The 25,399-nt window shown below is 36.2% G+C and overlaps 1 protein-coding gene across 1 annotated transcript in view; it reads left to right on the top strand.

Annotated features, from left to right (window-relative positions):
- CFAP46 (cilia and flagella associated protein 46) overlaps positions 1-25,399 on the top strand; it is a 114,685-nt gene that overhangs the window by 61,137 nt on the left and 28,149 nt on the right. Inside the window, exons 30-43 of the mRNA XM_067465754.1 lie at positions 332-492; positions 5,414-5,515; positions 6,872-6,940; positions 7,188-7,406; positions 9,851-9,999; positions 11,588-11,686; positions 13,237-13,348; positions 13,637-13,783; positions 16,100-16,300; positions 17,131-17,237; positions 18,754-18,936; positions 20,121-20,256; positions 20,726-20,914; positions 23,358-23,546. Coding sequence (XP_067321855.1) covers positions 332-492; positions 5,414-5,515; positions 6,872-6,940; positions 7,188-7,406; positions 9,851-9,999; positions 11,588-11,686; positions 13,237-13,348; positions 13,637-13,783; positions 16,100-16,300; positions 17,131-17,237; positions 18,754-18,936; positions 20,121-20,256; positions 20,726-20,914; positions 23,358-23,546 — 2,063 coding nt within the window. The remainder of the gene's footprint in view (positions 1-331; positions 493-5,413; positions 5,516-6,871; positions 6,941-7,187; positions 7,407-9,850; positions 10,000-11,587; positions 11,687-13,236; positions 13,349-13,636; positions 13,784-16,099; positions 16,301-17,130; positions 17,238-18,753; positions 18,937-20,120; positions 20,257-20,725; positions 20,915-23,357; positions 23,547-25,399) is intronic.

Raw genomic sequence — 25,399 nt, forward strand, 5'->3', positions numbered from 1 at the left:
TATGAACATTTGGATGGCTACATGATTCCCAATCTTGCAGTTGTGCATATTCAGTCTTAGAATTTGCTATGTCAACCTTTTGGCCAGTTGTAGCATGACTGCTCAATTTTTAATAAGGAAAAAACCAAACAAAATACTTACATTGTTGCTTCTTATTATCATTATATTTCAAAATTGGATTTAGAGAATAATAATCTCCTGAATTAGATAACAAAGAAAAATAATTCATGTTATTATTAATACAACCAATATATCCACAGTGCTTACTCTGGTATTTTGTATATCACTACCATTTTCCTACAACATTATTCATTGTTACTTCTGACTGTAGATTCAAGAGGCCGAATTATGATCAAAGATATAAAATACATAAAGCAGTTGGAAGCTTTGGTTAGAGCTCATACTGTAATGGCAGTCATTTCTGGCCACGATTCCCCTTTCCATGAGCAGCACTGTTTGATGGCGTATACATTCTTGATGCGCATGTGGCAGGTGAGAAGATTAATACATGTATTTGGCAGATTGTTCAAGGTGCTGTGTGAATTTTTTATAAACCAATGCTTGAACTAGTAGCATTCAGTAATAACAAAGGTCATTTGAAAAGAATAATTATTGTATAGTTTTTGATGAACATGAATTTTAATTGTATGTAATTCTTTGCTGGGCTTTAATACAAATGCTTTTCCCAAAGAAGTGCACATTATTTTTCAAAAATAAACAACTTAAACATTTAGAAAGCTGTAGGATGCAGAAAGCTTAGAGAAGATAATGAGACTGGGGGAAATGGAAGGAAAAAGGAAGAGGGGCCAGCCAAGGGCAAGATGGATGGATGTTATCCTTGAAATTACTGGCTTGACCTTGAAGGAGCTGGGGGTGGCCATGGCCGACAGGGAGCTCTGGTGTGGGCTGGTCCATGAGGTCATAAAGAGTCGAAAGTGACTGAACAAATAAACAACAACAAAAATGCAGAATAGTGCTAGTTTGAACAGGAGTGGTAGAAACATTCAAATATACACAATCCTTCAAATTGGTTTAGATCAGGACTATATTCTCCATGTTTCTCTGGTCATTTTGGTAAATGTAGCTATAGCTGTCATCATTTTAATAGATAGTATTGTCAACAAAATTTTCAAGATCATAGCTTTAAACATGTTCTATTAAACTGTGTATAATTTTGATCATACTGAATCCTTGACAATTAGCCCACAGTGCTAACACAGTGGAGTTTCTCCTGCTACTTCATGAACTCAGTGTTTCAGGGGACATTACCAGAAGGACTTCAGAAAAACTTTTGAGCCAAACAGATCCAGCTGTCTCCTGAAGCTCACGATGTCATGAAATATATTTGACTCTTCTTAAAGAGAGAAAGCAGGGTACAAATAAAAATAATTATTTATATACCTGAGTATAAGCCTAGCTTTTCAGCACAATTTTACGCTGAAAAAGGCCCACTCAGCTTATACACGAGTGAGGGTCCTGGCGCGAAGGCGTGTGGTTGAAGGAAGCCCTTTGTGGAGCTTCTGCCAGCTGCGTTCCTCCTCTTCTTTCAGCACAGCAAACCAGCTGGATCTCTGTGCCGAGAGAGGAGGAGAGGAAGTTGCCTGGCGTGGCCTGGGTTGCTGTGCCGAGAGGAGAGACAAAGCTGTATGCCTCAATTAATGTAATTTTATTGGTATCTATTTTTTATTTTGAAATTTTACCAGTAGCTGCTGCATTTCCCACCATAGGTTTATACTCGAGTCCCAGTTTTCCCAGTTTTTTGTGGTAAAATTGGGTGCCTCGGCTTATATTCAGGTCAGCTTATACTTGAGTATATACGGTAATTAATTAGTAACTCTCTTGACTCAAACACCATCATTTTCCTCTTTTCCCATCCTCTCAGATGCCCTATATACAATCACAAATTTCCAACCCATAATTTTTACTTCATAACAACACTGATGTCAGCTGTTGTTTTCTACATTAGTTAGAACATTTTGCTGCATGAGCTAATAATTTTAAGAGACATAAAATTGATTATATTAAATTTGTCAATTAACCAACTGTTCAGAATTTTTTAAAAGTTGGAAATTACAACCATCCAAGGAATACCCTCTTTACTAGGAAATGTTTTTATGACACAAGTGATTTTTTACCCTAATCTGTCATATAGTTAGCAACACCATGATATTATAGTTGTCAATTGGACTGAGTTGTATTTTAGACTAGAAAAAACCTTTTTCTTAGAAAGTTCCTGTAAAATGTGAACTCCTGTTTGGAGGTGGGATAGTGATACAGCATATATGACAGTGTAAACAAAAAGTATAAAATGTTATTGTCAGAACCCAGAAGCCTTAAACCACACCAGACACAGATTAAAGGTTCAAACACAGGTTTATTGCAAACAAAAGGACCTAAAAAGCACTTAACTACAGTGCTAAGGTCTGCTGGAGCAATTTGGCACCAAAAACAAGTCAATAGGAGAAACAAAAATATAATCCGGATTATAGCGCTGCCTCTTAATCCGGATTAAACTAAAGATGAAGCAAATTGCTTAAAAATAAAAATGTAGCAAGAACACAGTCTTTAAAGTTGAGAAAACGTTGTTTCAAAACTGAAAGTTGTTAAAGTCACAAAGATATTAGCAAACAAAGTCCAGAAGTCCAAAAGCGAAGTCAAACCAGTCCATAGTGAATTCCGTAGAGAAGCAAAGCTGGAACGTTGAAGTCACCCAGGAAACAGGAGCACAGGAACACACGAAGCTATAGCCCAGGACTCAAGGTGGAAAGTTGGCAGGTACAAAGAATTATGTCCCCAAGAAGACACTTTGCCTTCTGCGATTTGCAATTCAAACTTAACCCCCTTTTATCTTACAATTCGTCTTCAGAGCTTGATGAGCTCCCCACCTTCTCATCATCACTCCCAGCTGCTCCCAAGCCTGCAGCTGAATGCCCATCCCTCCACCTCTGCCAACGATGATCAGGATTCAGATCCTGCCAAGAGTCCCCTGGCTGCCAATCTTCAGTGAACCCCTCAAATTCCTCACTAGAGGTGGGCTGGTTACAGATATCCCTTATGTTTTGCACACGGGTCCAATTTAACTCCTCATCATCTTCCATGTCACTCCCAGTCCCAGAACTCCTTTCAAACCCAAAGAAATCTTCATCCTCTGTTGGTGCACAAAGTATTTCCCGAATACGCTTCCTTTGTAATTCCCCTTCAGACTCTGGCTCACGAGCAGCCCTCTTTACACCTCTGCTCCCTTCCCCATCCCCCATCTCCCAATCAGAGAAACCTGGGAACGTGTCAGTATCGCTTGGAGCCATAATGATTTCTCTAATGTGCTGACGCTGCTGTTCCCCTTCTGACTCTAAAGGAGACCCGTTCTCCCTGCTACTAGGAGTAGCAACTTGAGCAACATGCTGAACTACAACAGTTATATAGTGCATAGCATATTATATAGGTAGAAGATATCAATACAGTATATGTGGAAATATAAACAAAAAGTATAAGGTATTATATAGTGCATAGTGTAGTGGATTGGCCTACCCTAAAGGGTTGGCGTGTAAAGGATTAGTTTAAAGGGCAGAAGCCAGGCCTAGCTTGCTGGAGCTAGGCAGTGCAGAGAGGTGGAATAATCTAAGCAGTCTCTAAGGCAGGAGAACAGCCTAATTGCCTGATAAAATTGGAGGGAAAAGCTCAGTAGCTGGAGATGAGCGGAGCCAGAGCCAAAAAGAGAAGAAGACAGCAGCCATTTTAAGATTGGTTAGGAGATTGGGATGGAAGAAGGAGTTAGGAAACTGATAGTGAAGAGGAAGGAAGGAATTTGGGAACTGTTTTGGGTTATAGGAAAGAAATCTCTTTGAGGAATAATAAATATTAGGCCTCTATAGTGTGTAGAATGCTGTGAAGGAAGGAAGGAAGGAAGGGAGAATTCAGAAGGTTTTAAAGGATCCCTGTTGGAATCTCTGTGTGTGGAACTTTGTTTAAAGAAACTCAAGAATGTAAGTATCATCTTCTGTATTGAAGAAACACCTGACAAGTTAATTGCAACCATTAAGCGTATTTACTGTTCTAAATAAACAGCATTCCTGATTTATTCCAACTGAAGTCTTTGTGTGGCTTTATGAAACTCCCATTAAAGGAACTGGTCTAAGAAAATAATAAATTTGTGGCAGCGAAAGTAATCTTTAATAAATAATTGGAGGTGGCAAAGGCAAAATATAATATACAGTAGAGGTTTTCCATTGACTGGCTTTCTGTGAGTGAGAGTGTGTGTGTGTTCACTGATTCCCTCATGGCCTTGCCTTGGGCCAAGCCTTGTTGTTTGCCTTTTGTCCTCTATCTTATGTGTGAGTGTGCCTGAGGCAAATTCTGCCTACTGTCACTCCATTGTTTGTCATAATTGGGGACACTTGGTGGGATATCCCAGGTTGTTGGGGTCAAGAGGTGGGATATTGCTAATTGGGTCACTACCATTGTTATACATAGCAATCCTTTTGAGGCCTCAGGTCTTCTTCCATGGTCTTGTTTAAAAAGGGACAAATATTGCATTTTCAAGTTTACCAGATAGGGAGAGAGGATCAGCTCAAGTCTTGCTTGCTTTTCAATGTAAGTTAACATTATGTGGAGAAAAGGCAAACTTTCTTGTTTTTGCCTTCTCTTCCAAGAACCATCAAACCACATTGTATGATTAGGGCTGGGCTTTAACACAGTGGGTTAAACTGCCAGCTGCAGAAAATCTTGCAGATTGAAAGGTTGACAGTTCAAGCCCAGGTTGGGGTGAGCCCAGCTTCTGCTCGCCTAGCAGTTCAAAAACAGTAATGTGAGTAGATAAATAGCTACTGTTTTGGCGGGGAGGTAATGAAAGGAGCTCATGTGGACATGCCGGAAATTCAATTGTGAGAGCATCTAAAGACAACAAAGCTCCTTGGCATGGAAGATGGAGTGAGAGCACCCCCACCCCACTCGCCCCTGTGGCCGGAGTCAAGCACAGCCTCCAGATGCTGGAGATGGAAAAAGATGGGAAGCCTCTACCTCTGTTTATGTACAGTCAGTCTTTGTTAATTGTATAACGGCATTGAATGTTGGCCATATATGTGCACTTTAACCTGCCCTGAGTCCTCTCAGGGAGATAGGGCAGAATATAAATAAAGTATGTTGTTGTTGTTGAGGAAGCTATTCCAAGACTGATCAGGACAAGAAACTTTCCTTCTGTGAACATCCATAGGTTAGCATATCTTAAGATCTAAGCTATGAATTCGTAACTTTGAGTTCATTAATGTAAATGAAGATTATGATTATTATTAGCATATGTGTAAAATTCTCCTCACATGTCTTTTTCACTGACAAATTTCTTATTATGTATTTTCCCTTAATGCTTTTTGTACTCTCTTACTGTGAGGGAAAAACACAATTATGATTATTCTTTCAGATATCATTGGCAACAGCAGGATCTATTTTAAAAGCATCGCCCAGAGTTTCACCCACTACAATTGGTAGTCCAAAATCAAAAGGGAAAAAAGACACAAAGCAAGTAAGATGGTTCTTAAATGGTTCTTAAAATTAAAAATCTTGCATTTTTCTCCCACAAATGGTTTTCATATAAAATTTTATTCTTGTAATAAATTAAGCTATTTATGCTGTCAAATAATCATTCCTTGAATTTCCGTGATCTAGGGATAGAAAATCATGGCCCTCCTGTTACTCTTAGGTGTATAGTAACTGGAGGGCTAGTATAGAAGCTTTGGGAACCACATAATTCTCCAAATGTTGGGCTATAGCTTTGATCAACCCTCTCAGGCTTAGTTCCTCCAGTGCTACCATTCTTCTTCCCCTTTTCCTTGCTCACATGGTCAGAAGTATCTATCAAGTGAAGAATTACAACAGCTAGGTAGATCATGATCATTTGAGTAAAAAAGCATTCCTTCTTTTTTCCCTGGGAAGGTGATTAGACAGCCCAAACCTATGAGCGTAAGAATGCTTCCTTGTATTTAAACTGTCTTGAAAACAATGGTTTAAATTCAGTTGCTATTCCATGCCAGAATAGACCCATCAAATCAATTGCTGAACAGCATGTTAGAATGTATGTAATAAATCCACTGATTCAGTTGATCTGCTGTAGGTGTAGACTAATGAGACTTAAATATAAATATCGTTAGAATTGCATGTTATATTTTCACAAATCATCTAAGTTGAATTTTGTTTGCTAGATCTAATTTTTTTTGTCGTGTCAGGAGCGACTTGAGAAACTGCAAGTCGCTTCTGGTGTGAGAGAATTGGCTGTCTGCAAGGACGTTGCCCAGGGGACGCCCGGATGATTTGATGTTTTTATCATCCTTGTGGGAGGCTTCTCTCATGTCCCCGTATGAGGAGCTGGAGCTGATAGAGGGAGGACATCCGCCTCTCCTCGGATTTGAACCTGCGACCTGTCGGTCTTCAGTCCTGCCGGCACAGGGGTTTAACCCACTGCGCCACCGGGGGCTCCATGCTAGATCTAATGACAACATGACTTGCATTCATCTTTGGCAATTGGCTGGTAGAAACCCAAGATGCTGTACACTGAGGCTAGATCCACACCACCATATAATGCAGTTTGAAATAGCATTATATGGTCAATGTAGACCCATATAATGCAGTTAAACTGCATTGTAGGGGTCAGCCCTGACTATATAAAGAAGTTCCAAACTGTATTATATGACAGTGTAAATCCAGCCTCAGTTCCTCAAGAGTTTTTTTATTAATTCTACTGAAGAAATATTGAAGTTTTAGATGTGGAGGAATATGTATGATATAACAATGTAATGTATAGTTAAAAATGTATTAATGTTTTGTTTTCCTCTTTTTTTTCTTTTTTTTCCTCTTTTTTTTTTTTTTTTTTTTTTTTTTGAAGCCTGCTCCTGGTAAGAATTCACCTACAACTCCTCCTAAAAAAGATAAATCCTCAAAAGAGGCCAAACAGGTATTTTAATACAATGTAAATGAAACAAAATACGTTTTCAAATAAAAAAAATATTTTAAGCTATACCCAATTACCAGAGAGAGGTCTATTACCATGACCTAGAGTTTTGTTAAAATCAATGGGACAATAAGATATATTTGGATGTAGGATGTGTGCATGTGATATAGAAAATTTTGTCTACCACTGTTCTACTGTACAGTACAAACATACAAATTGGGGTTTTTTTTACCCTTTCTTTTTTCTAAAGACTTCGCCAACAACTCCTCCTAAAAAAGATAAGACTTCAAAAGACGGCAAACAGGCCCAGTCAGCTATTAAGGAGAAATCTAAACGGAAAGGACCAATTGAAGCCTTACCAGCAAGTGTGGAAGAATGGGCTAATTATGAATGCCCTGAAGAAGTTAGAGAAGCCTTCAAACAGGACTCAAGTGGCTGTGCTGTGAACAGGGAAACCATTTTAGCACCTGTGAGTAACATGAAAATGTCTTAAGGAGATTTTACTGTGGACTGTATAAGATTCACTTCATATAAAAGGACAGGTTTACTATGGCAAAAATGTTATGTAGGAGATGAGCAAATTATATAAACAATACTACCCTCAGTTTGGTTGCACTATTTTTCAGCTTACCTGTACTGAACCTCTTAGAAGAAGCAATTTGGAGGACTTAGGTTTCCCTAAACCAGAGCTGACAACCAGTGTCATAGGACATTTGAGAAAGTCCTGTGCCACCATCTTTCTCAGGATGAATGGTAGGACCAGTCCATGACACATTTTACCTACTTCTGAGCAGTAAGGCAAAATAGTTGAGTTAGAGCTGGCAAAATACCTTACTTTAAATGCATCTGAAGAGGAAAAATATGGAAATCTTAAAATGGATTACATGAAAAAAATAAGGAAAGCAAACATTTGGATGGTCACAGGTCTGTGAGTTTTGAAAAGCAACGGGCCAATTAAATTAAGACATATGTTTATTAGGGGTGTGCATAATTTCATTTTTTATTTGTATTTTGGATCAAATTTGTTAAATTTTTGCATACTAATTGATATTACAAACATGCAGGAGAGGTGGGGGGGGGGGTTAGAAATGGAAACACTCACCATTATTTTTGTTAAAGTCCCCGGTAGCGCAGTGGGTTAAACCCTTGTGCCAGCAGGACTGCTGACCGACAGCTCAGTGATTCGAATCCAGGGAGAGCGGGTTAAGCTCCCTCTGTCAACTCCAGCTCCTCATGCGGGGACATGAGAGGAGCTTCTTACAAGGATGGTAAAACATCAAACATCAAACATCCAGACGTCCTCTGGGCAACGTCCTTGCAGATAGCCAATTCTCTCACACAAGAAGCGACTTGCTGTTTCTCAAAAAAATTGTTAAAATTCTGTAACATTCGGATGCTTCCCAAGGTCAGTTTAATTTTCAGTATAAGTATTAAACAACTTTGGTAAAGTCAAGAAAAATAACGTCCTTTAAAAACGCATCCTTTTTCTTTGGCCCAATCACCATAAGGTAATCACTGGGTGTAAGACTAAAGTTAATGGGTGGGAGACTGAGAACACAACCACCTTAAATGTAGTTTGGGAAGGTGAGGCCCCCTGTGGCAGAGAATGCAAAAGGCCCTGCCCTAAACTACATTTCCCAGAATGCAATGCTCATTATCTCAAAGTACCAATGAGGGCAGTAGACTAATAATAATAATAAATAAAATTATGGAATCTGCAAAGAGGACTAAAGTAAATAAGTAATAGTATAAATCTGTGCTAAATTAAAGTTATGTGGTTGTATGTTATTTTTTTTATTTAAAACTTTTATATCCCAATCTTCTCTACCTCCGTAGAGGGACTCAGACCAGCTGACAGCAAAAATTCAATGCTAACAGTAAAAATCTAAAACATCATACATCAACAGTGAATTAACAAATACATATAGGATAAAATACATAAAAGCCATTCACCAAGATAAAATCATGTCCAGTTCAGTCCATATATTGTGGTCAATACCAATCTGTTATAAAGAGAGACATTCAAGGGGATTGCTGTTGTTGCATTTTGGGGATAAATTGTTTTTATCTAACTTTTTAAAATCCCCCAAATTCTGTAGATATGTGAATCTTTCTGAAAATTCTGGGGATTGATGCCCTGGTTATTTTGTGCATTGTGTGTAAAATCTAAGTAACAAGCTCTTGTAGCTTTTTTTTTAAAAAACCCCAAAAGCTTTGAAAATTCCCCCAAAATCAATGGATAAATGAAACATTTTGAAATTTGGTGGGCTGACAGTGGTAAATGTGTTCTACCATTGTAAGAAGTTTCACTCCAATAACTTTAAAATGAGGAAGAGAGGAGCCCCTGAAGTTTCCCCAATTATAGCAATTTAATTATGGGCATGCTCAATTACTGTAATGGAATAGTAACAAAATTTTATTACTCTCGTTATTGTAATGAATTTTGAAACTTTTTTATGGATCGCACATCCCTAATGTTTATCATTTCTAGTGAAAGCAGGTGACAGAAAAAGCAACATCTGTTTTTTGAAATTGAAGGCTGTGCTGCTGACATTTCAACCCCAGCTAAAAGGTTTATCGTGTTCAAATTTGGAAGGACAATACAATTGTCAAGGCTTATGAGTCATATTAGGGCAGATTCTATTCAAAGCCATTTATGACAGAGTCAGACCTTCTATTCCGCTGGGCAGAAAAACATCTCGCATCCATTTCCACAGTGTATCTAAGAGAGAGATGGAATGTAATGGTGGGTATTTGAGAAGGGAATGTGTAAAACACACCTCTCCCAAATAGCAGCTTTGTGTACTATTGGAGAATATGACTCCAGTGGACCTTTTTTGGGGAACAGTGAATGCAGAATTGCCACAGAACTATTTCAATGTGTTCATTATCTGCTTTCCCTTTAATTTTCAGACACGCACTTTGTATTACTTAAACCTTTTAGTTCAGGAGCTACAAGCAGTTCAGTGTACTCATTTGACTGTTCCAGTTCTCCAACTATCTGAGATCATTGCTCGTGATATTGCAGAAAGCAGAAGTCTGTCAGATCTCTATCATCTTCGGTTTGTATTCATTGCATTAAAACCACTGAAAAATATTAAAATTCTCTGAGAGGTGATCAGGAAACATCCAGAAATGTGCATTGCAGGAGAGGTAGGGCTGCAGTAAAGCCAAGTAGATCTGGACTGACATAGTTTAAGGTTCTGCTTAGAAAAAATTCTAGTTTTAATGTCTTTAGGTTTAGAAGATAAGAACGGAAATAGATGTCCAAGGATTTGGAGGATTCAGTACCACCAGATGAGGATTACAACGTTAAGTAGGACTAGTGTAAAAGCATCTTCCAGAGATTGTTTTGTACAGTGAAGTATTCCTACAAGGCGTGGAACAGCATAAAGTGAGAAGAATTGCAGTGCTAAAAAAACCTGTCAAACAAGGAAAGGGTTACATATCCTTCCTCCAGTGTCTTACTTTACAGTTAAATCCATTGCTAGATCTGTTAGTCTTGGAGAAGTGTCCGCTGCACTTTCCAAATATGCAGTAGCCACTGAATATGTAGTTCCAGTCTTATGCTCTGGGTAATCATAGATAAATTATAACAATGTTACCGTATATACTTGAGTATAAGTTGACCAAATATAATCTGAGGCACCTAATTTTACCACAAAAAAACTGGGAAAACATATTGACTTGAGTATAAGCCAAAGGTGGAAAATGCAGCAGCTACTGGTAAATTTCAAAATAAAAATAGATACCAATAAAATTACATTAATTGAGGCATCAGTACGTTAAATGTTTTTGAATATTTACATAAAACTGTAATTTAAGATAAGACTATCCAACTCTGATTAAACCATTACACCATTACTCTAACCTTCTTCAATGTAAATGTGTTTACATATCCTTCCAATAATTATGGCGTATAAAAATAAATGTAATAATAATAACCATAATAAATAGAGAAAAATAGCAAATGTAATAATAATAATAATAATAATAATAATAATAAAGTAATGTAAATGTTATAATAATAATAATTATGGCGTATAAAAATAAATGTAATAATAATAACCATAATAAATAGAGAAAAATAGCAAATGTAATAATAATAATAATAATAATAAAGTAATGTAAATGTTATAATAATAATAATAATAATAAAGTAATAAATGTAATAAAATAATACTAATAACTCGGTAAAATAATAAATAACTTTGACTCGATTATAAGCCGAGAGGGGCTTTTTCAGACTAAAAACAGGATGAAAAACTTGGCTTATATCAAGTATATACAGTACTTGTGGATAATGGTTTTTTACAGATTGAAAAGCACAAAATAATGTCAGTTTTAAAGCCATGCTGTAAATATAAAACTGTTAATTAATAATGCAGAGTATTTTATTTATGCCTCAAGAGTTTAAAGTTTGAAAGTGAAAATGCAGTTCTGTCTGCACTTAGAAGCAAGTCCCTTTTGATTGAATCTGCAGTTTTTCATCTTCTAAATTTTAAGCGTCGTTAGGGAGGAAGCCTCACTATAAACTACACATAATTTGTTTCTAGAAAGTTTCCTGAGTGCCATCAGATCTACTTTCATTTAGCATTTGTATTTTAATTTTTCTACCATAGTAATGGATTGTGTTATTTCTTTTCCCAGACTGTCCCGTGTATGTTTAGATTTGAAACTCTGTCAAGCATCATCATATTATGAAAAGACAGTGGGTGGAGTATACATTAATGAAATAGAACAAGGAAGGTGTGTTATTCTGCATCAAAATATATGACTGTTCTTTGAGCACTTGCATGATTTTACTTTGTATTTTTCATCTTGGCATACTTTCCTTGCTAAAATTTCTATTGTGAGTATAAATAATAGGGGTGAGAGATCATACCCCCTGTCTCACGCCTCACTGTATTCAAAAGTATTTCTGTCATGTTTCCACTGATTTGATTGTAGCTTTTTGTTCTGTGTATATTACTTGTATTCTGTTGATACATTTTCCACCAAATCTTAAATTCTTTAGTATTTCCATAATGAAATTCCAATTGAGTCTTTCAAAAGCCTTTTCAACATCTAGTAGTAAAAATTTTGAATTTTGAATATGTTCTATTATGTTTCAGTGAGATTATATGTTAATTTTGATGTTTTTAATTTATCAGCAAGCCATTTGCATGGTTTATTTGCATGTTGGAAAAACATTCTCTTTACTAAATTTCAGTTCCTCATTCATTTTCCCTAGTGTATCTGCCATTAATTCCATTACTAGTTGCTCAGTTTCTGTCATCTCCTCCAGGATGCCTCTTATCCAAAGGGCAAAATCTTTTTGTTTCCTTTCAAATTTCTGCAGTTTAGTTTTTGCATTTAGTTTTGGAATTCTTTTTATTTTACTTTCATTTAGTTAATTTTTTTCCTGGTTCTCTTGTCTGCCTTTTAATTCTGAAATGGATGAGATTTTCTTTTGTTCCCCCTTATTTCTCTTTGGCCTATTTCCATCCTTTTTTCTAGCCTTTCTATTTTTAAATTCATTTTTATCATTTTCTCTGTTAAAATATTCAGTTGATCTTATATTATTAGATTTGTATCATCAATCCTGTTTTCATTTGGTCTGATTGTTTTGAGACTATTGTCAGCTTTGACATGCCCCTTTTATTCTATTCAGGAGCATAATATTTCTTCTTTATTTTCATAGTACTAATCTATAGTCTGTAATCTTCTCATCTGTCTTCATTGGAGTCTATTGCCTTTCCTATTGTTACTTATTTCTTACTTAGCCATTTCAGACACTTTAAAAGTCCAAAGAAAGGATAAAGCCAAAAGCAAAAAAGGAATGCATCGGAGTTTTCCCCTTTCCACTGAGAGCCAAAAACCAGAATCCAAGTCTTTTCAATCGCGCTGCTTTGTCTTTTTCTGATATGACAGTCTGTCCATTCAGTATGATTTTACTATTATGGTTTCTCTAATTTGTGCTGAAATCCTAACTGGCAGTAAAGCAGTAAACCAATACATCACTATCTTGTTCACTGCTGCTCCCAAAATTAATTCTTGCCACCTGGAGTTCAAACTGGTCAAGAGTTGGGGAGGAAGTAGAACAGTAAAAGTCCTGTTGATTTCTTGCTTTCTTTTTTCTTTCTTCTCCCCCTCACCCCTGCCTTGTGTCTTGCTTTAAAATAATTGATAAATCTCTTCTTGTCAGGTGAGTGAAATCTCTGCTCATCTCACCTTATCAAAGGTCTATATCATTAGGTATTATTCTCTGTTAAGTTAATATTTTCTTTAAAATAGGCTAATCTCCCTTCTTTTTGCAGGTTTAGGCAAGAGATTGCATTTAAAAAGGAGAATGCCCTAAAAGATTATCAAAAGGAAACTGAATCAATTGATGTGGAACGCGAAAAAGAATGCTTCGTCGCAGAAGACAAGGTGATTTATCACCATTTTACATATACTGAGTATGATAAGCCATTTCAAAATATTTTGCTGACTTTCAACTCTTCATTGCTTTTACAAACATTGTTTATTGAAAGCCTCTTGTGTAATAAGTAAGCTGTGGTTTCCAGACACGCATTGGTTCTGTCTCTTGTATTTTAGAATTTGAAAGAATTTGAGTTATTTCATGCATAGTCTGCAGACTGACTGACATACAAGGCAATGCTAACAAAATGTCTTTTTTTTTCAAAAGAGTAATTTCTGAATTAAAATGTTTTACAGATTTTGCAACTAAACCCTATTACTGAAAAAGAATTAAGTGGGCTATCTTTTCCCTACTTGTGGATAGACAAGGCTGAAGTCTTACTCCAGCTCTGTTTATATCAACCAGCAAGACTACTACTTTCAGAAGCACACCAAGCAGCTCAGGTAACACATTCAAACTTTTCCCCTGAAAGATACTTCCCAGTTGTGTGTGGAAAAGAGGCAGACTTTATTTATTTACAGCATTTTATTTATCTTGGCTTCATGTTGGAAACACTTTTATTGATGTGCAACATTTTTGGGGACCTGTGATAGATAAATGCCATGAATGAATATGCACTGGTCCCATAAGTTCCAGGTAACATTCCATATCTAGTCTTCAAGAGAAAAATACGTCTCTATCACATATTAGGTGCATAACTTTGATAAGGCAGTCAGCTAGAAGGGATCTTTAATGTGTTTCTGAAAGATTTAGTCCGATTTCCTAGTTTTCAGCTTTGAACAATTTATTCAATATTCATTTTTTTTGATAGCCAGCTTTATCAGAACAGAAATTTATAAAATACCTCTTAAGGAGAAAACTTTTCTTAAGTTTCTTTTTCTTTCACAGTCAGCCTGCCTTTCTAGTAAGCTTCGAATTTCCTTATGGGGCTAAATTGTCATAGCTTAAAGCTAGATTTAGATCATATAAAGAGGTGCTATAAATTATAAAGATTATAAAGTTTCCATATTCAAAAAGAACTTGACCATGTAGTGTACAGTGAAACATTTTTGGGACATTAATTAATATTCTAGCACTGGGGTCATGGAAATACAAACTTCAAAGCTGTTTTTTCAGTTTCCTGGGATCACTAGACCCTCAGAAGAAAATGTTTGTTTGTGTGTGTGTGTATTTGTGCAGAAATCCTAACTGGCAGCAAAGCAATAAAGCAGTAAACCAATCCCCCATTCAAAATACCAGGGGAGAATGGGTGGCAATTTTTGTTTTGTTTTGTTTTTCTTTTTTCAGGCCTTTGAGATGACTTTATTAATAAAAAATAAGCAGATGGTCATAATTTTTAAACTTGCTGAGCAAATAACCTTTATTTATCCAGACCTAAAATGGCCCAAGGGGTCCAAAAACAGAAAAATTGCACTCTAGGAAATGCTCAAGGAGACTAATTTAACTTGTTCCCATCTCTGGCCATTGCCACCCATTTTCTATCATGTATATCAGTGGTTCCCCTACCTGTGGTATGTGGGCCACCAGTGGTACGCAAGAATGAAAATATTGTCTGCGGCCTCACCATTACTACACCATTGCCTTGAAACCACGCAATAACAAGAGGGACTGGTCTCATGAAACCCTCATATAGTGCCAGGGCAACAAGGATGTTGGGATGGGAGAGGCTGACTACCCACAAATGATTAGTACTACCATATCAGCTCTAGATTATTAAATATGGTTTTCTGTGGGTGAGCAGATGTAGACTACTGGATGACATACGTTCTGTATCAGAAACTAGAGCTGATGTGATCTATCCAATGCAATTTTTGGAATCAGCATCCCAAATAACCAAACCGAATCTAAAGTTGACCAAAAACTGATTCGTAACCACTAATGTTGGTGAGTGGTCCCTGGTCAAGAGGACCCTCGTAAAAAAAAAAGATTGGGAACCACTGGTGTATATTGACAGATGTGTATTATATACATCTGTAAATACTGTTCTAGTATGCATATTTACTAGTAGAGAAAGGTAACAGAATTAAAACCTTGTCAGTTTTTTAAATATTATCTTTAAGAATTAATGTAATTATAGATATATTTCACTTATGGTTGAAGGTAATGATAGATAATATGTATTTCATTTATGGTTGCACAGTTTTCTGTACAATTTGCCAAGGAGAATGGGAAGTATATATAATTTGATAATTTGGAAGAGAAATACATTAGCATTATAAGTGTGGTCCAGGCTATAAAATGAATCCAGACCTAGTCCTACATAGAGGGGTCCTGTTAAAATCACTGTTAGATGTGACTAACTTGAGTCCCATTGATTTTAGTAGATCTAACTTAAAAACTGAATACAATCCTCCTTGTATCAGAGATTGAGCAACCCTTATTCCGAATTCCAAAACCCTATATGCTGATATGCTTTTTATCTAAAACTACCCTCAGGCAATGTGTATGATGTATACAACATAAAGGAATTTTGTATTCAGACTTGGTTCCATCTCCCAAATACTCATTATTTATGTATATGTAAACGCAATATTCAAAATCCCAAAAAAGTCTAAAATCCAAAGCAGGTTTTGTCCCAATTGTTTTGGATTAGGGATTCTCATCCTGTACCATTTTCTGAACCAACAATGTCCTGTATTTTTTAAAATTGTCTAAGTCTTCAGTATTGGAAAGGATGAGTTATATGATAAGATTTATTTAGATTGCAAAAAAAAAGTGCAAGAATGCAAGAGATACACATTTGAAATGTCCTTTTCTAGGAAATGAATGATCTGTGTACTGTATCACGGTGCCTTTATCTTCTTGCTGTGCTCGCTAACTTGGAAAAAAAACATGGGCAAGCCAAAGCTATGGTTGAAAAAGCACAGTCGATTGGAGGAAATGAAAAGTTTTGGCATAATAGCACTTTGTGTCTCATAGATGCAACTTTAGGAGAAGTCAAGGAAGGAAAGGAAAGAACAGTAAGTTTGGCTATTTCAAAACTGGATGAATGTGTTCATCTTCATATTTGTGATTAGTTTTTAATTTTTCATAGCCTTGGTAGCCCTTGTGGACTTGAAAGCGATGATGTTGATGATAGGGAGAGAAGGAGGGGGAGATAGTTATCAGTTATCTAAATATCTGCGGTGGTGCAGCGAGTTAAACCCCTAATCTGCAGAATTTACTGACTGGAAGATCAGTGATTCAAATCTGCAGAACGGGGTGAGCTCCCACTGTTAGCCTTAATGCGTTGGACTTAATCTCAGGGGGCAACTTTTACTTCTAAATAACTGCAGGTCACCCAATTGCTTCAGAGCTTGAAAGCTAAGCAGGGACTGGCCTTGTTGGCATTTGTATGACAGATTGTTAAGAATAACAGATGCTGAGGGCTGCATTTCAGAGAAAAACAATGGCAAACCACCTCTGAATATTCCTCGCCTAAGAAAACCATATGAAATTCATGGGATCACCATAAGCAATGAAGTGACTTGAAGACAAATACTGTATATATACAGTTCAGTGTATAAATCTCTTCCTCACTAGCTGATTCATCTAAGTTAGTTGGATACATTTTCATATCTTTCTGCTTTTGTTTATGTGAAATGTTTCAAGGTCCATCTTAAAATGGAATTTTTAACATTAGCCATATGTTAAAATTATAAAGAAATTGTTGTGATTCTGAGCTAGAAATGCCTAGTTCATGTCAACTCTGAGTTGATCTTTAACAAAACACGATTTGTGTCTTCTTTATGTTAGTTTGTTTTGAAATAGAATTATTTCCTTATAAAGTCTGCTTTTTTCATAATTTCAGGCTTGCTACATTTTGCAGAAAAATGTAAATATTTTAAGATCATTATCTGAGGAGAGACCTAACAGAAAATCTGAGATAGGTTTTATAGTTGCACACCTTGAGGCACGGTAAATAAACAGATTAGAATAATATTACTTTAATGTGTGTTTTTGTTACATGAGTAACACTGTCCTCTTCTATGCATCTTCTCAAAAGTAAGTGCAGTTTTTCTGTTTTTCGTTTTAAAATATTAATTTCTATACATTATATCATAATACAGTTAATACACTGTTTATTATTTATTATTATTCCATCTACCCTCTTCTCCCAAGTCACAGATGTTTACATACTACTTCCTTGTCATTTCTCTCACTAGTAAAATTTTCTCTGCTCTGTTATTTTGTCTTCTTCATAATATAGGTATTTTATCCTAGTTGTCTAACCAAAAATCTAAGGTGGTTTAGATTTGCTGTTATTTTGGTACATACAATTAATAAATGGTTTCCACAAGTCCTCAAATTCTTTTTTTCTCTCCTCTCTCTAGTCTCACTTTGTGTCTTAGTTTCTCAGCTATGGCCCACATTTTATCCAATTCTGTATTAATAACTTTTCTAATTTTTTCCAAGCCTTTTCTATTTCCATCCTTGCTGCACAAACCAGAAATACCATGAGGTCTTTGTTTGGTAGGCACTTATTTTTGTCCTCAAATAAGGAAAGAACCAGCCATACACCTCTGTAAGGGATTTTTTCTCTCTTATTATATCACTTATCCAAGTTAAACCCCCTTCCCAAAACTTTAGTATCTTTAGGCACAAGAACCATATATGGTTGCAATCTCCTAATGCTACAAAATCTCTACAGCATAATTTTGATACACTCTTATTAATCATGTGCAGCTTCAGTGTATAGTAATACCATTTATTGATAGTTTTTCAATGTGTTTTCTCTCATTTGAACCAGTATTTATTTATTTATTTAGCAGTTTTCTCACCTCTGTCAAGGGACTCGGGCCGGTTTCCAACAGTAATCTCACAAACGGTCATTAAAAACATCATATTACATATTAAGCTAAAACATTAAAATAGCAATGCAGTCAAATAATTACAATGGTCAGTCGTCACAATAAAATCGTTGTTCGTATACTGATTTGTAAATTTGTAAAATATTGATTTGTAAAGTAAATTTTCCCCAGTTGAGTGTTGAATTAGGAGCACACTGCTCATATTAAAAGTCTGCTGTATGGGGCAATTTATTTAGGCATAAATCTCTTTGAACTCAGTTTTGGTTTTTTTGGTTTTTTTTTCATGTCAGGAGCAACTTGAGAAACTGCAAGTCGCTTCTGGTGTGAACTCAGTGGGCATCACTTTGGTATACAAATGCATCGGATAATGCTGTCATTTAATAAATCCCCAGAGCTTTCCTATCCTTTTTTAAAAAGCAAATAAATGCCTTTTGCAGATGAAGGAAACTTTTTCATTAACATAAAATGTAAACATTGTCTTGTATAGATAAATATAAATATTAGAGCTTCCTATCAGTAACAGGAAGTATATGTATGTATGTGACATACTTCAATGCAATGTACTTGATCAAATATTCTTACATAGTTTTCCCCCAGTTTTGTTTATTCCCTCTTCTACACAGGAAAGCTTATATCCAGATAGAGGTTGCTAAAAATTTAATCAGTGGTAATCAGCATGCAACACAGCTAGCGAAAATGTTGCTAGAGCCTTGCAATAAATTAATTCAAATAGAGAAGGACTTCCTTTCTTATGGATATAAAGACTATAGTACTGAGGTTATGATGGCTTGTGCAAACATTCACAGGTAAGCTATTATTATTATTATTACTACTACTACTACTACTACTAGCCATCTCCTGCCATGCGTTGCTGTGGCCCAGTCTGTGTTTATGTGCTTTGTGTGTTTATATATGTGTGTATATTTGTGTATATGTGTATATATGTGTGTTTGCATATATATGTGTGTTTTTGCGTGTGCGTTGTAATGTATTTTTGAAAAAATTTTGGCTTTTTAAATCACTTCCGCTGTGTTTTCCAGTGTTTTTATGAGTGATGGTCACTCGTTGGCCTGATATGTGTATTGTGTTCAAATTTGGTGTCAATTCGTCCAGTGGTTTTTGAGTTATGTTAATCCCAAAAATGAACATTATTTTTGTTTATATAGATTATTATGTTTATTTATAGCCCGCTTTTTCTCTCCATAAGGTAACTCAAAGTTAACAGTAGTTCCTGAACACTTATTTCACTGTAATTGGTTCAAGTTCACTTTTTTACAGTCAATTACCAGTTTGAGAGATGAGGGACATAGCCTGTACAAGCATATCAGAGTTAAGGGTTGAGAGATTTAAAACTTTAAAACTTTAAAACAAGCATATCAATGTTAGGACATTCAGATAATTAACTTAAGAATCCAAGCTAAAAGCCATATACAGGATTATATTAAAACCCAACACAATTTATGGAATTAAAGGGAAGGGAGGGAATAGTCTAAGATCCCTAATTTTATTGTTAGTGTGCAGCATTTTTACCTTATTTTTTAGGGTAAACAAATGTGTCTGTTTCCATATGGATAGATGTACTTATTTTAAGCAAGAAGACTGATAGCTCAATAAAAGTTCTTTTAAAAAATGTAAACAATTTTTCTTTATAGAGAAGAAAAACCATACAATTATAATAAACTCAACAAACATATACATAAAAACTAAGTCTATTGATGTTGACTTAAATAGTATTCAAAATTAAAAGTTGTATAACTTGAGACAAGAAATGTTGATATTATTCTTAGTAATGTCACACATTATATTAGTTTTTATTTCATTTCGACTTAATACATGGTTCATTTTCATTTTTAGACAGTGTTTAATTTTTATATATCATTGTCATAAATAGAATGAAAATGTTTCCGGATATAGCTCATCTTTCATTGCAAGAGCAATTGTGCTATCAGTAGGGCCATTTTTGGATCAAGTTCTATAATTTTTTGTACAGAATACTTGGTAAACATGCAACAAACACTGAAGACAAGCGGAGTCATTACCTAGATGCATACATGACAGCTCAAAAAGCAGTATCACAAATGGAAGAGATTTTCCGACATGTTAATAATATGCTTCCCATTAGTGAGGTAAGTCATATGGAATATTAAGAACATCCAAAATGTGGAAACTGGTTCAGTTGTCAATGTTGCAAAATTCTGTTGAATATTTGAAAATAAAAAGAATTTGGAGTCAATTTCAGTGTTCACTACTACATTATGTATATCTGTCAGTTAGATGAGAAACTGTGGACAGTCCCTTGGGAATGACAACAGACTTCAGATTTTCTATTATTTATTAAAATAATAATAAACGTATCTATGAAAAACTGCAGTTTCTTATTCCTGTTCCTATTGTTGTGCTCTTGTCTCTCTTTCCTTAAAAAAAAAACTTTTTCCTGAACAATATTTTCTACTACTGAGGCAGAAATGTAGCATCTTTGTAAGTAAAAACTAGGAGCTCTTCTACATTCTACAATACTCATGCTAGTCATATGAATCTGAATCTGATTTGTTTTCAACTGCTTGACTTCAATGTGCAGTGTTTTTAAAATTTCAGACAAGAAATATTAGCACACCACTGATAAGAAAACTTGCTGAGATGAAACTGAACCTCATAGAAATAATTTTGGACATTTTTGTTGTTGTCAATATTGAGAAAAAAATCAAAGAGTCTAGAGCAGAGCAAATCGAGCAAATCATTGAGGACTTTGTCAGGTTTACACCTGATGCTGATTCTGTTGAACAGGTTTGTGTTTAAGTACAATTTATTTGTATTAAAATATTTTCTATATATTTTGATGTGGAAATTTGAAGCAAGATAAAGTTTTTAAAAGGTTAAAAAAACCAAACATTTACTGATAACAATTCAGTGTTTGAAAGGCTTGCTAAACAGGCTGATTTTGCTTTTTATTAAGTACAGCTGAAGCATCTTCTGCAGAGTCTACTCTAAACACTGCACAACAGATTCATGTAAATGTCTAAGATAACCACTAGGTAATATTCAGGAAATATATCAAGTTTCGATTAACAAAATGTTCAGTGAAAGGGATGATGTTGTATCTACTCTTATAAATCTCTTGTATCCCAATGATTAGGCTGATTACACTATGTAACACAGTTTTTGCTCCTGGGTTGTAAATGTCATTTCCTCATTTGGTCTATCATAAAAAACATAGAAAAAGTTTATTAAACTGCAGAAACTTGGTTTTTGCTGGATGTGTTGGTAGTAGTAACCTTCTCAAGCCTCCACTGATTATTTGTTACATATATAATCCAGATTGCTTACTGTATTATATATGTGTGTATGGGTTTGTAATTTTACTTTGACTCTTTGTTGTGGGAGGCGCTTTAGACCTTGTGATCGGGTATGGGCTTGTCCAGGGCTCACACTCCATTTTAGAAGCAGAAGCCATTCAACTTTCAATGTAGAAACAGTTCAGTTTAAACCGTAGTTGTATGCTTTCAGATGCCAGCAGCAGTTTAGACTTCAATGCAGGAACAGTATGCCTTTAGAAGACTGTAGGAACAGCGTGGTTAGAGACTCCATTGAACTTTCAGACTAAACAGAGGTTCTATTAGACTCTCAGAATAGATAGATGCTATGGGCTATTGATTCTACGAAAAAGAGGCCCTATGTTAACCTACACAGAGAAACTACTTCAAATCTACTTTTAACTGGATTAATAAGCAAAGTACATATATGATGAATACATGAAGTCTGTGAGTAAACCAACTATCTTACTTTTAAAGAAGCCTGCTTATTTTTGTCTCTTGGGAACATGATTTGAAGGCAAATATATTTTAAGGGAGAGTCGATGTTTTTGGGCAACTTCAAAGAACACTTCTGAAACTCTACTGAATACATATATGTTTGTCCCTAACAGTTCAAAGACATACCTAGGTACATCAGTTTAACAGCTGAGAAACCTAATTGCCTTGCATGAATGCTGATGAATGCCATATTCCAAAAGGATTATGACTCTAACACAGGGTTTCTCAAACTTCCTAATGCCGCGACCCCTTAATTCAGTTCCTCAAATTGTGGCGACCCTCAACCATAAAATTATTTTTGTTGCTACATCATAACTGTAATTTTGTTACTGTTATGAATCGTAATGTAAATATCTGATACACAGGATGTATCTTCACTCACTTGACCAAATTTGGCACAAATACCCAATACACCCAAATTTGAATACTGGTGAGGTTGAGGGGGATTGATCTTGTCACTTGGGAGTTGTAGTTGCTGGGATATATAGTTCACCTACAATCAAAGATCATTCTGGACTCCACCAAAGATCATTCTGAACTCCCATGACCAACAGAAAATACTGGAAGGGTTTGGTGGGCATTGATCTTGAGTTTTGGAGTTGTAGTTCGCTTACATCCAGAGAGCACTGTGGACTCAAACGTTGATGGATCTGGACCAAACTTGGCACGAATACTCAATGTGCCCAAATCTGAACACTGGTGGAGCTTGGGGGAAATAGAGCTTGACATTTCAGAGTATAGTTGCTGGGATTTATAGTTCACCTAAAATCAAAAAGCATTCTGACCCCCACCAATGATAGAATTGGGCCAAACTTCCCACACAGAACCCCCATGACCAACAGAAAATATTGTGTTTTCTGATGGTCTTGCTGACCCCTCTGGCACCTCCTGGTGACCCCCTTAGGGGTCCCGACCCCCAGGTTGAGAAACACTGCTCTAATAGGTCAGTCATGCTTTTACCAAGAAGTTTAGGCATCATTTTTCAAAAGGTTATGCTTTTCCAAAGATCATAAAATCTCCAAAAAGGTTTTGGAGATTTCTATTTTCCAAAAGGTTATGTGACCAGTGGTTTTTCCAAAAGGAAATCCTGCAAGGTAAATCGAGTTTTAACCAATCTCATCGAGTCTCGACCAATTCAACATAGTTTGTGGCAATCACAAAAACAAAGTTCCTGGAATATAAGAATTGCTATCAAAATAAGTACCATGCAATTAAACAGGAAATAACATTTTCAAACCAGGAAAAGACATTTTTTGAATTTTGTTACATAGTGTTATTCCAGTTACTGACCAGTTACAAGAAATTCTTTTGAGGGTGATTTTTCTTTCAAAAGCAAAGCCTTATTTGTGTCATTCTGCATTTTGATCGTTTCCAGTAAATTTTAAAGCACTGATTTTATGTTTCATGGATTCTAATAGGCATGGATAACCCTTGGCTATACGATTGGTCATAATGCCCAGGCTGAACTCACAGGCCTACAGAGTCTTTACATTGGTTGTCCTGATATCAAAGCTAAATACCTCTATCTCACTGGGAGGAGCCTACATTTACTTGCTGATCACATAAACCCTTTACCTTCGGATATTCACTGGAGTGAAAGTGCAGTGGTAAGGCAAACACTTCAAAATGTAAATAGGCCAGTAAAGATTTTAATAAGGTATGATTTCATATGATTGTACTGCTACAGGTTAATTTGGTAGCTCCCTTGAGCTCATCTTCTAGGGAAAAATGGGGTATAGATATATAAAACAGATGTGTCCTATGGACAGATGTTTATTATTTATTTATTTCCTGCATTTATAACCCGCCCTTATTTGCCCTCACATATTTTTTCCCTTGAACAACCCTTAAGGAGGTGTATTTTCAGGGAGGTCAAATCTTCAGCCAGAGCACTACTGTGCCTCAGTAGACTATCAACTTCAGGGTTCTGTAGAATGCAACCATGTAAATTAAACTGGAACAATAACACTCAAATTGTATGCTGTGAATCTCTTGTAATAAGTTCTATACTAATTAGGAATTTCCACTTAATACCTTTCCACCTAATACAAAGGATGCCATCCTGGGCCTAAACCGATGCCTGTCATCAGTAATTGGATGTGGGCTAACTAAATCCAGACAAGACAGAGGTACTCCTGGTCAGTCAGATGATGGGTCAGGGCATGGGATTACAGCCTGTGTTGGATAGGGGCGCACTCCCCCTGAAGACACAGATTTGCAGTCTGGGGGTGATCCTGGATTCATCGCTGACTCTGGAACTCTAGATGTCTGCAGTGGCCAGGAGCTCCTTTGCACAGTTAAAACTTGTGTGCCAGCTGCAAGTTGACATGCCAGATCTGGCCATGGTAGTCCATGCCTTAGTCACATCCCATTTTGACTATTGCAACACTCTCTATATGGGACTGCCTTTGAAAAGAGTTTGGAAACGTCAACTGAGCCAGAGATGGGCAGCCAGGTTACTAAATGAAGTGCTGTTCAGGAAGAGAAAACACTCCAATGCTGCAGTACCTCCACTGGCTGCCGGTCTGCTTCTGGGCTAAATACAAAGTGCTGGTTATTATCTTTAAAGCCATAATTGGCTCAGGTCCAGACCATTTGACAAACTGCATCTTCCACACAAACCAACTCGGACACTGCGATCATTGGAGGAGGTCCTCTTCTCAGTCCCACCTCCGTCCCAAGCGCAGCTGGTGGGAACGAAATAATGGGCCTTCCCCCTACCTCTGGAACTCCCTTCCAAAAGAATTAAAGATGGCCCCCACGCTCCCCGCCTTCAGTAAACAGCTGAAGATGGAAGAATAGAGTAAAGGTACCATTACACCTCTGATTAATAGCTGCCATCCGTATCTGTGTCCTGTTTGCCCCACCAACTCAATAGACATCTTGAGCAATAATCAGTCTTGTTTGCACCCAAGGAACTAGGTAATTGACACTTCTGTTTTATATTTGAAGTTTTATTTCATGTCTGATATAATAGGTTGCATTTTTCATTTAATTTCAGTTAAATTATAATTTGCTTTTAAATGCTGGGTTGTCAATTTTCATTATTATGGGTGTATTGTTATGTTCAGGCACTGAATGTTTGCCTTTTATGTTAGGAATCCACCCTGAGTCCAGGGAGATAGGACAGAATATAAATAAAGTTTTATTAGTTTTATTATTGTAGGAATTGCCTTCTATAGTGATGTTCAAAGGTTTGGGAAACAATATAGTTCTTCCTCTACGAGGGTTGGAACTTTAATAGTGGCAGCTATTTATTTACTTATAATTCAAAAGTGATACATGTCATCAAGTTTTAAAGTCCTTCAATATAGTCACCAGCATTGTGTACAACCTGTTTCCAACGATGTGGAAGTCATAGGACACCTGTTACTGTGCCTGTTCTGTTGATAATTCGAATGGAGAGGTCTACTGCCGCAACTCACCTCTGAGGATGCTTGCCATAGATGCAGGCAAAACG

The sequence above is a fragment of the Anolis sagrei genome, chromosome 3 (assembly GCF_037176765.1).
Source record: "Anolis sagrei isolate rAnoSag1 chromosome 3, rAnoSag1.mat, whole genome shotgun sequence".
NCBI classification, from domain to species: domain Eukaryota; kingdom Metazoa; phylum Chordata; class Lepidosauria; order Squamata; family Dactyloidae; genus Anolis; species Anolis sagrei.